This window comes from Engystomops pustulosus, chromosome 1, assembly GCF_040894005.1.
Source record: "Engystomops pustulosus chromosome 1, aEngPut4.maternal, whole genome shotgun sequence".
Taxonomy (NCBI): domain Eukaryota; kingdom Metazoa; phylum Chordata; class Amphibia; order Anura; family Leptodactylidae; genus Engystomops; species Engystomops pustulosus.
Genome location: NC_092411.1, coordinates 200,197,265 through 200,209,644, shown reverse-complemented (window position 1 = coordinate 200,209,644; position 12,380 = coordinate 200,197,265). Strand labels below are relative to the sequence as shown.

The following is a 12,380-nucleotide window of genomic DNA, read 5'->3' as shown; positions in this document are numbered from 1 at the left end:
TGGCGTTTTGAACCCTTTTTTAGTAAGTTTTTAAGCAGTCTGCTTAAAAACCGAGTCAAAACGCCACCCTAAAGGTGCGGTTTCTAAAGCCAAAATCAGGTGAAAAACATAAAAAAAGTTTGGCCTTAAAATCTGCATCTGGAAACTGAACGTGTTAACGCACTCTTAGGGTGCGGTCACATAGTGCATTCAGTGAAATCGCATGTGATTTTCATGTTTACCATGCGTTTGGCTGGTTTGAATAGTTTTCCTTCATATCTGGCAGTGTAAGCAGCTGTGAAAATGTTAACACAGCAGCTTACACTTCCTGAAATAAAGAAAAACAAATTCAAATCAGCCAAACGTATGATTTACATGTAAAAAAGCATGTGTTTTCATTGCATTTAAAAACGCACCAAGAATGCAGTGTGACCGCATCATAACAAAGAAGTTGACCTGATATAGATTGTTTAGTTATCTGCATAGGAAAATGAAAGAGTACTATAGAACACTCTCTAGAGTGAAAAACGTAGGCAACATCTATATTAAGGTTGAACGTCAGTGAAAATCTAGAGAGACCGTAAATATTTAATAAATTAAAAAGTCTACAATGAATAATTAAGTGTGCTAACAAACAAAGGATTGTTATCTAGGCAATCATGTCTGCCTTGGTAAGGCATCCATGTCTGGATGTATTTTGGCTTCAAAACAGGTGTTCTGAGCGGTCACTTGATACAAATGCCCGCTGTACTTCAAGGTACTTCATCCAACGAGGGCATGAACTGTAATTGCATGAAGAAGCCAGCTGCAGCCGTAAGAATGTGATATGAGGCAATCACGTGGCACACTGCACAAAGCCACAAAGCAGTTACCAAGGAATTTATGAAGCCTTCAATCCCCAAAGTCTGTCGGGAAAAAAATTGCTAAAAAGTTACCTTTGAAAAGGGGCTGAAAATATGTGGGTGGTCAGTCTGGCAAGCCGATGTGTGCCACAATTATTAGATGCTACTTTTTAGACGGTTGCAATAATTATCACAGTGGTGACAAAGAAGGTGGGGTAAAACATAAGGGGTAGTCTCATCTTTGGTATTTAACTCCTTCACAACTGGAACACAGCTATGTACATCCTAATTGCACATCCCCCATGAGGAAAGCATGTGTATTGACATCATGACAGTGGCCAACTTCAAACGGCCCACTGTTTAAGTTGCATTAAAAAATTAGACTTATGTACAGCTCTTCATTCCTACTGTAACTTTAAGAGAGGATATCTCCAGTTCTGCGAAAGAGGGATTCTCCTCTTTAATAGGACACCAAAACTGTATTTTTAGGTGTCACAGTTCAGAGTATATAGCCTTTTGAAGTGGGCATCCCTCCAGCCTGTCAGCTGTAGATGAACATGGCCAATGGTGACGGATTGATTGCCTACATATTTTCAACATGTTTTGGTAAAGGTTTATTCAAATTTACAACCTTTAAAAAAAAACTTACATGGGAAAAATGATCAAAAGTTAGATCTTTTTCACATTTTTAGTACTGTATATACTTGAGTATAAGCCAATTTTTCAGCACAAAAAACATGCACCATGACGGCAGATGAAGGGGAGTACAGATTTTTTTTCTTATCAGCTGGGCATACCTCAGGAATGGTCTGAGTGACTATATATTGGAGGCATGGACTGTTGGCTCTATACTGGGGGCAGGGGCTGCAGGCTATATACTGGGGGCAAGAGCTGCAGGCTATATACTGGGGGCAGGGGCTGCAGGCTATATACTGGGGGCAGGGGCTGCAGGCTATATGCTGGGGGCAGGGGCTGCAGGCTATATGCTGGGGGCAGGGGCTGCAGGCTATATACTGGGGCATGGGCTGCAGGCTACATTGTAGGTGGCAAGACTATATACTAGGTGGCAGGGGCTGGCTGCCTATATACTATGGGGCATGGGCTGGCTGGTTATATACTAGGGGGCTTGGGCTGGCTGGTTATATACCAGGGGGCATGGGATAACTGGCTGTGTATTGGGGGCATTGGTGGGCTGGCTATAACCAATGCATTTCCCGTCCTAGGCTTATACTCGAGTCAATAAGTTTTCCCAGTTTTTTGTGTTAAAATTAGGTACCTCAGCTTACACGTGGGCCAGCTTATACTTGAGTATATATGGTAATTTGTCTGCTGATTCGATAAAGTAAATACTTTCACTTGGAAATCTATCTGATCACACCTCACATTCCCTGCAAAAAAAACAAACAACTAAAAATGTTCCTAAAATCAAAGCATCAGTGTGTCCCACAAACAAATGCCTGACTTGTTACACAGCTGTATATTATCAAACATTAAAAGAGTTATGGGGGGCAGAATATGATGTGGATAAGAAATCTTTACCAAATTTTCACTTTGATGGTACTAAAAGAAACCTATCATGAGGAATCTACTACAAATGGTGAATCTGGTTTTAGATTTCTCCTGCCCGCCTCTGCCATAATCTGTAATTTAATAATCCTGGAGCCTAACCAAACTTGTTAAAAACTTTGCATTCAATTTACATATTACTAAAATAGAGGCTACTGGGTTGTGTACTAGCCTTAGCTCCCAGTGACCGGCCAGGCCACTACACGCCCCAGTATCTTCTGCAGTTAATTTACATATTACTAAGATTCGGAAAGAGGCGGGCAGGAGGAATCTACCATCAGATTTACTTCTTATAGTAGATTCCTCATGGTAGGTTTCCTTTAAAACATACCATTATTATCTAAATTTGGTTCTTGTAATGAACAATAAAAATTGCTTGTAGAATGTGGCTACAGCAGGTAGGGGTGATATATTACATAGAAATTTGAAATAACAGGCTTCAAAAGGCCTAAATCATGGAAAAGTAGGAAACACAGAGGAATCTTATATGATGGTATGGGAAGGTGCTCCTGCACAGTGTAGCAGCCTATGAAGCTAAAGCACAGAGCAGCTCTAAAGGACCACAGAGTCCTTTCAGCTAATAGAATAATTTTAAAAGTTGATTTTAAAAGGAAGGAGGCCATGGATAACAAATACAAGAAAATAATCACGGTAATAGCAGTGCTTGGATCGATGAGTAAGTGCCCATGGTTAATTATGCTTGATTTTGATGGTAGATTTCCTTCAATGTACAACTGCTACTCTCTTTGTATGTTCTGCACTTTTGACACTATTAATTTTTTAGCTAAAGAGGTCACCTTTTGAACATATATAGTGATATTGGTGAGCTATACTCAGTTGTGTTGGTACATAATAAAAATTATAAAATGGACTTGCCAAATATTAAGCATTTGTAAATCTTTGCAGTAAAGAAGTGAACAAATGTGATGCAGAGAGGGATTTCTCTTACCTAATGACTAGGTTACAGATTGCACACATTGGAGTGCGTGTTCCAGCAGGTATATGCTCTGCCCTTTGAACAAGTGTGTCTTGATCATCTACGGGTGGGGGGACAAATGGCTTGTTATTGGCAGCCGGTTTTACTGTAGATGGTGTATTTGTAACTCTTCCAGTTGATGGCCCTGAAAGGCAAACAAAACATATTAATAAATACTATTACAAGCAGTCCCCAGGTTACGGACAAGATAGTTTCTGTAGGTTTCTTAAGTTGAATTTGTATGCAAGTCAGAACTGTATATTTTATAATTGTAACCCCAGCCAAAACATTTTTGGGCTCTGTGACAATTGGATTTTAAAACTTTTGGATTGTCATAAGAACCAGGATTAACAATAAAAGCTTATTTGCAGACACCTTTAATAACTGTTATAGCTGTTTATTGTAGCCTAGGACTAAAATACAGTAAATTACCAATATCCAGAGGGCCGTTTGTAACTAGGGGTCGTCTGTATGTTGGGTGTTTAAGTAGGGGACCTCCTTTATAGAACTTATTTTATTGTATTATTTTCCTAGAACATTAAGGAATGTTAGTCAATAATTGCAATTATTTTTTGTATTTTGATTTGGGCTGTTGAACAGGAATTGGTCCAGCCACCAATATGTCACTATACTGCACCAATTGTGGTGGATAGAATTTCTTAATAGCTTGTCATAGGATTCCATGATTTTACTGATAACATTGCAGTTTTAATTGTGTTTGCAATGAGGCAGACGAAGCGCTTATAGCAATCACATGATCTAATGAGGACATAGGCTATAGTGGTAAGTCCCTGTGCCTTCTAGGAATCCAAGATATGTTTGTGTATTCCTAGTGTATTTGCACTTTGCTGGTTTATTCTATGATGTGTACAATGCAGTATTATTTCTTTATCACGAGTGAAATGCAATTTAGAAAACAAGTGTACATATATATATTATATTTAAGTGTGTGTGTATATTATTTAAATTCTTCTTAAGCATTATAATTAATATACATATTCTATATAATGTTAGGAAAGCACACAGGGCAGATGCAATGATGCATACAAAGTATTTATAATAATTATTTTCTCTAGAAAGTGCATCATAGAGAACACCTGTGCCATCTTGGAATCTCAACTATGCTTGTGTTTTCATTGTGTTTCTCTATATAGACAAATTAACTATGTCATTTGTACCATTGTTTGCCAATTTATACTTTTCTATTGGTAATAAAATGGATCATTTTATATCAAATATGATTGTAATTGCAAGCTTCAGGTAAAGATCCAGTTCCCTCTTATTTTAGCTGCATATATGTCCAGTTCTTTAGCTTACAGAACCAAAAGCTTTATTTGAAAATGGGATGACAAGAGTCATATTTGCCTGACTTTGGAGGAGATTTTTGGTAGGTAAATGGGTAAGATTTCACATAAAAGAGCAAATCCTCTCTAATAGTAGTTTAGTGTGGTAAAGAGAAAGATGAGCATTGATTTCACAATAAATGAATCTGAGGACATGCACTATACACATAATAAGTGGTAGTGATCTACTTTAATCTCCACACATCTGGAACAAGTTCCTTAGCTTAGGAACGCTAGGCCTCGGAGAGATGTTATCTGTAAAGCCATTACCCAGTAGGAAATTGATGTAAAGTATTAAAGGATTTTGCAGGAGTGCTGCAGATAAATGAAGGGTACACTCAGAATCATGTGTGGGTCATTGCAATCATTCCCATATTAGTAGTCTCAGTCTGAGGGCGGAAGAACAGTAACATGTATAGTTATCAAACCTCTGGCCAATCTTTAAAATGCTTAAAATTGCTTAAAATTTAGCCAAAATAAATAATTTTCTAATTTACACTCATTAGCTATCTACAGCCATTTGTCTGCTAACAGGCTGGAAGCGAGCAGCACCTTATCTCCCTGGCTGTCTGGGTTGGTTGGTTTGCCATGTGATTCTGTAACTAGATAGAGGAGAGGAGGCTGGGGAGTGGGGTTACTAGCACATGCACTCTCAGGATCAGTAAAAGTTCCCGACAGCTCCAGGACCTGTCGTGATGTCATAAGCATGTGACTGATCACATGCTTCAGGGCATTAAGTTACATACCAGGAATGGTATATAGCAGTGCTGTTTGTGTTTGAAAGTTTGGTAAAAATGTGTATGTCTCAAAGTGTGAATGCACAAATAATGAATGGGTATCGGAGCCTGCACACACAGCACAGTGCATATACCGTGACACCTCTTTGAGCAGATCTCTTTGTACAGCAATGTAGTGGTCTGCAGATAGAAAAAGCTTCCATAGAGAAAACTGGAAAAAAAATTAAAATCAGTAACTAAATAAAAAAAAACCAAACACAGTCTTTTAAAAAGGGGGTCGTCTCAGAAAGGTGGTCTTCTGTCATAAAGAGTGACTAAATAATAAAATCCAAGGACCTTGCCCTTTTTTGTTTTTACATTTCCATTTTTCACTCCCCACAATCAAAAATCTATAACTTTTTTTATTTTTACACGTACTGAGCTGTGTGACGGCTTGTTTTCTGAGTCACAAATTGCACTTCATAGTGATTGTATTTATTATCCCATGCCGTGTACTGGCAAGCAGGAAAAAATATTCAAAATGCAAATGGTGAAAAATCTGGCAATAATAAAATTTTCATACTTCCGTGTACAGAGCTGTGGTGTCATTTTTTGTGACTTCTGATGAAGTTTTCAATGCTACAATTTCTAGGACTGTACGACCTTTTAATCACTTTTTATTGATTTTTTTTATACTTTTCAAAAATGGCAAAAAAAGTGCCATTTTCGACTTTGGGAGCTATTTTCCGTTATGGGGTTAAATGCAGTGAAAAACTATTATATTTTGATAGATCGGCATTTTCACAGTTTATTTACCGTATTTTTTGGACTATAAGACGCACTTTTTAGCAAGAGAAAATCTTGAATAAAAAGTCCCTGCGTCTTATAGTCCAGAGGTCAGGAGGATCCAGCACTGCTAGACCCTCCTGACCACTGTAAGGGAGATCGGGTGATGCCCTGACATAGAGCTGCACCAATCTCCCAGAGAGGAGCCTCCGTACTGCACCTCACCTATGCCGGGTGTCCTACAGAACCTGCAATAATGTCAGAATCATGCGACTGATCACTTACATCATCACAGGTCTGATGATTTCTAATTTTTAGTAAAACAATCACAGATTTACATTACTTTAGTAAATAGATTCTATTGAATTCCATACAGAAAGTTCAAAAGCAAAATTCCAGACAGAAAATGACATGGCAACACTCAAGCTTTTTGACACTTTCCCAGACCACTCCATCATTGACCTATTGGATTTCCTAGCCTATAGCTGCAGCTAAAATGTTGGTCAGGCAACTTAGGTTACTTTAGCATTTTCAATAATTCAAATATCTTCTATGCCATATACCAGTGGTGGCGAACCTATGGCACGGGTGCCAGTGGTGGCACTCAAAGCCCTCTCTGTGGGCACCCAGGTCCTCAGCATAGAGTTCATAAGACAGGACCCATGGCCTCCTCCTGCAGTCCCAGGCCACACAGGACATTGAGGACTATTTTAAAGCAACACATCCTTGGCTGCCTGGGACTGCAGGAGGAGTGAGAAGATGGGGACAGAGCTGGATTATAATTCGATCTCCTGCCATGGGCCCTGCATTCTTCTTGTACAGGGGACCCGGGAAGTAGGCTACATTAATGATCGGAATTTCTCTTCTTTCTACTGTATTGATGTCCTCAGGACGCCAATACGATGAAAGCTTTGACAAAGCAGTAAGCAATAATTTATGCTTAAATTGCCGTGTTGGCACTTTGAAATAAATTAGTGGGTTTTTGTTGTCGTTTGGGCACTCGCTCTCTAAAAGGTTCGCCATCACTGCCATATACCTTTTGGCACAAAGAAAGCTACAGGTCAATGATAAAGGGGTTATCATCCGTAAATTAAATAAAATCAGGAAATTAAGAAGGATGGCATTCAGTTACTGTAATGCTACCTAAACACAACTCTGTAGTTTCACCACAGGTCTGATACTGCCATGCTGCACTGGGACAGGGTAAGAAGAGGGGAATGGGGAAAGTATGTGTGTGTATAGGTTTATGTGTGTGTATGTGAATGGATGATGCAGAGCTGAGTGTGTGTGTATCTGAATGGATGATGCAAGGCTGAGTGTGTATGTGTATCTGAATGGATGATGCAGAGCTGAGTGTGTATGTGTATCTGAATGGATGATGCAGATTTGTGTGTGTAAATGTATGTCTGTGTGTGCCTTGCTTTAGTGCGACCAACAGGGATATTTTAATTGGTGTCAAATATATTTTTCCTTTTTTTGGAATCCTATAGTAAGAAGCGTCTTATAGTCCGAAAAATATGGTATATCAGTTTTTATTGGAAAGGGGGGTGATTATAATAAAAAACCTAAAAATTCAATTTTTTTTAAAAAAACTTTTACTTTTTACTTTTACTATTTCTTAGACTCCCTAGGGTACTTTAACCCTAGGTTGTCCGTTTGATCCTACCATATACTGCCATTTTCCTCCTCATTCATTATAATGTGCTGATCGTCACGGGGAACATCAATCCCCGGCAAAATAGCAGCGCCCATGCGCGGACATCTTTTTGAAGCCACCAGCAGCTTTGCCGGCGACAATGTGTGGGTTAATGTGTGAAGATAAACCAGTTCAAACACCTGCTAGCACCGATCGCGGGTGTTACCGGTAAGTCTTTGCTGCGATATGCAGCAAAGACTTACTTGCTATGGAGAGGACTCGGCCCCTGAGCCCTCTCCATTCACCCACGGCAGACCCGTGACGTGCTATTAAGTCACGGGTTGTGAAAGGGTTAATACCCTGTATTATGATAATGTACAGGCACAACAAGTACAAGTTAGGGTGCGGTGACACGGTCCATTTTTAAATGGACTAAAAATGCATGCTTTTTTGAATGTTTACCTTGCACTTGGCTGGTTTGAACTGGTTTATCTTCATTTCTAGAAGTGTAGGCAGCTGTGAAACATTAAAACCAGCCAAACGCATGGTAAACATACAAAAACATATCCGTTAAAAACAGACCAAAAACGGTCCAAGACGGGACCAAGAATGCACCATGTCACCACACCCTTACCGTCTTTTGGTTTGCTTTAGGTATATTTTATAAATGTAACTCCACACCAAAGTTTTTTCCATCCCTGTGACAATTGCATTTTCTAAATTTTGTATGGTCAAGGGAACAAGCATCATCAATAAAACTCAATTACAGACACCTTACAGGTGTCACTTTACCGGAGGTCACTGTTGCCAGAGAGGTCCATCTATAACTAGAGGTTGTTTGTAAGTCACTGACAGCCTGTATGTGGCCAAATCAAGTCTAATAAGCAGAGGCAGTAGAAAATGTCTAACCCATTCACCATAACTATGGTTGGCACAATGGTTGGTCCTCAGCTCAAAGATGTAAGCACAGAGACAATGATGGCAGTAAACTATATATAGGACACACACATTTGTGATAAGGCAATATACTCATGATAGAAAAAGGTAAAACCAGGTGATGTATTGTTTACTGTATGTACAATGAACAGGACTCCACTAGCGCATAGCTTTCATGACAGATCAGTTAATAGCACCTTCTCCAAACAAAGATCATGTTTCTCTTTACCATTTAATATTTAACTTTCTATTATTTTCTACCCCACCCTCTTACAGCATGACATTAGGTTTCAGGCTGGAAGCATGTTGGTTGAATGGCTGACATTTACAGATCACCAGCACTTGCCTCACAAAGGGCTTTGCCTGGAGAAGTCAAACTTTGTATCAGTTATGACAAGATGCATTCCTGTGGCTTGTTGTCACGGACTGAAAAAATATCTGGATAAATAGAGAAAATGAATAATACATGTGCTATATAGTGGAAAAAAGCAGATGTGTATGAATGACAAATAATAAAACTTTATTGATGACCAGTATTAAAAACAATTAAAAACCCTAAACCGGGTATATACCACACAACCTCCCCAAAACACAGTCCAAATTTGAGGCAACAACTTGCCAGAATAGAGCAGATATTGCACAAATATATAGGCAATAGTCTGGTAAGTACACATAAACACTGGGACAAAATATCATAAATATAATAATTTTGCAAACAATATGCATTACATAAGAAAAAGTCCAGTGTAAGATAGTACAAACAGTTAGACATATATTGACATTACCGTAAAAATAGGTCCGGTCTGTGGAGAGACAGATGCCCCATGCGTATCGCCCGGCTACGCATGGGGAATCTGTCTCTCCCCAGACCGGACCTATTTTTACGGTAATGTAAATTGCTCTATTCTGGCAATTTGTTGCCCCGAATTTGGTCTGTGTTTTGGGGAGGTTGTGTGGTATATACCAGATTTAGGGTTTTTAATGTTTTTAATGTGCTGGTAGAAACAATTTTTCCAGAAAACACTGTACAAAGTAAATAAAGCCACACCTTACAATGAGCTGATCCCTGGCCCACACTCTCCCGTTAAGAGCAGTCTATTAATAAATTAGACACATCTTCATCTTCAATCTTTTTAAATTCACAACTATTGCTGCACTGGACTCAGGCAGCATCCTTTGTATGATCCTGGATCCACCACCATCATTATTTAGGCTGTCTGCTGGGGGTCATGTGCTACCTATCTACGAGGGGGCCCTTGCTGAGGCTACCCAGCTACAAGGGGGCCTGTGCTGGGGCTACCCATCTACGAGGGGGCCTGTGCTGGGGCTACCCATCTACGAGGGGGCCTGTGCTGGGGCTACACATCTACGAGGGAGCCTGTGCTGCGGCTACCCATCTACGAGGTGGCCTGTGCTACGGCTACCCATCTACGAGGTGGCCTGTGCTGCGGCTACCCATCTACGAGGTGGCCTGTGCTGCGGCTACCCATCTACGAGGTGGCCTGTGCTGCGGCTACCCATCTACGAGGTGGCCTGTGCTGCGGCTACCCATCTATGAGGTGGCATGTGTTGAGGCTACCCATCTATGAGGTGGCATGTGTTGAGGCTACCCATTTACGAGGTGGCATGTGCTGAGGCTACCTATCTACAGGGGGACATGTGCTGGGGCTACCTTTAACCACTTAACGCGGAGGCCCTTTTTCGTTTTTGCATTTTCATTTTTCACTCCTTCAAAAAATTTTATAAACTTATTTTACCACGTAAAAAGATGCATGAGGGCTTGTTTTCTGCATAACAAATTGCACTTCATAGTCACAGTATGTAAAATTCCATGCCTTATACTGGGAAGCTGGAAAAAATTCCAAATGCATTGAAATTGGGGAAAAATTGCATTTACACCATTTTATTGTGGGCTTGGAATTTACGGATTTCGCTCTGCGTCCAAAATGCCAAGTCTGCTTTATTTTTTGGAACGGTACAATCACGGGGATACCAAATCTATATAGGTTTTTAAATGTTTTTATACATTTACAAAAATTAAAAGCGCCGGTCCAAAAAAAAAGTTCTTCATTTTGCCATCTTCTGGAGCTAATAAGATTTTCATACTTTTTCATACTGTGTGTGGTGTCAAATTTTTGCGACTTTTGATAACATTTTCAATGCTACCATTTTGAGGACTGTACTTTTTATTGATTTTTTTATATTAATCTAAATGGCAAAAAAGTGGCTTTTTAACATTGGGCACCATATACTACAGTATGGCAGTATATTTTCACATCATCTATTACAAGGTGCAAATTGCACATTGTAATTGATGGGCTAAAACTAGACTTTGTATGACACGTTGCTGTCATGTTAACAGATCGCAATCGATGACGGAGAATGGCAATCCAAGCCAATATGGCGACGCCAAAGCGATTTAAGGGTTAACACCGTGAGATGCTGGCTCACTAGTTTCTGGACCACTTTGCTTCTTGGCTTCCTCATTTTCTATCCTGTGATATCCCAACGCTTATCATGGGAGACTTTAACATTCCTATAAACACCCCCATCTCCCCTTTAGCCTCTCAACCTTCCTGATTCTCTGATTCGCCTACTCACCAGGAGGGAAACATCCAAGACCTGGTTTTTGCTCAACCCTCTTATGTCTCTGACTTCACCAATTCTGCCTTTCCACTCTCAGACCATAACCTTCTCTCTTTTACTGTTAATATTTGCTCTCATTTACAGAACCTGCCCACCTATCGTACTTACCGGAACCTACATGCCATTGATACTCAATATCTCACCGAAACTTTGCAGTCATCACGGTCCCCAATCTTTCTCTCCTGCCCTAACCTGGCTACTAACCATTATAATCACAACCTTAAAAGTGCCCTGGATGAGGTGGCACCTCTCTCAGTCTGAACATTTCTACACAGTCGTCGGTAACCTTAGCACACGCCCCAAACTGGTTTCCTTCGGCAATGCTAAAGACTTTTTTTTTTTTTACATCTGTTGACTTTTTTGCACTTCCAATTCTTGCTTAGAACTTATAACACCACCATCCATCTTGCCAAACATGTCTATTTCACTAATCTAATATCTAATAACTCTCTAACAATCCTAAAAGCCTTCATTCCTTACTACCCTGTTTCCCCTAAAATAGGACATCCCCCGAAAATAAGACCTAGTACAATTTTGTTCAAGCTTAGAAATATAAGGCCTACCCTGAAAATAAGACCTACCGGCAGCCATTACTACGGCTCCCCCCAGACTGTACATTAGTAGTAGTAGATCATTTAGATACTGCAAGAGGTTGTGACATGGGGAAGAAATCATGGGATAAAATCAATGACTGTTGTGCTGCAAATGTGATACCAGCAGCTACCAGGATAAGAAGGGCTCATTTATGGAAGGTGCTATTGCTAAACATGAGAGATTGGGGCCAATGATTTCAATAGAAATGGAGTCACATGAAATAAGTTTGGGGAGTTATAAGGATGTTAGAGAAGTTGATTTTTTGTTCAACGGGGAAACAGGGTAACACCAAAGGTTGGGCCACCTGTTACAAACCTTGGGGCTGAAGATCTGGCCACCTACTTTAGAGATACTATTGAC

The 12,380-nt window shown here is 40.0% G+C and overlaps 1 protein-coding gene across 7 annotated transcripts in view; it reads right to left on the bottom strand.

The window, feature by feature from the left end:
* The window catches only part of PDLIM5 (PDZ and LIM domain 5), a 131,101-nt gene that overhangs the window by 20,934 nt on the left and 97,787 nt on the right, over positions 1–12,380 (bottom strand). For all 7 annotated transcript variants that reach the window (XM_072117971.1, XM_072117979.1, XM_072118007.1 and 4 more), the window contains one exon: positions 3,337–3,508. In XM_072117971.1, the coding sequence (XP_071974072.1) occupies positions 3,337–3,508 (172 nt within the window). The remainder of the gene's footprint in view (positions 1–3,336; positions 3,509–12,380) is intronic.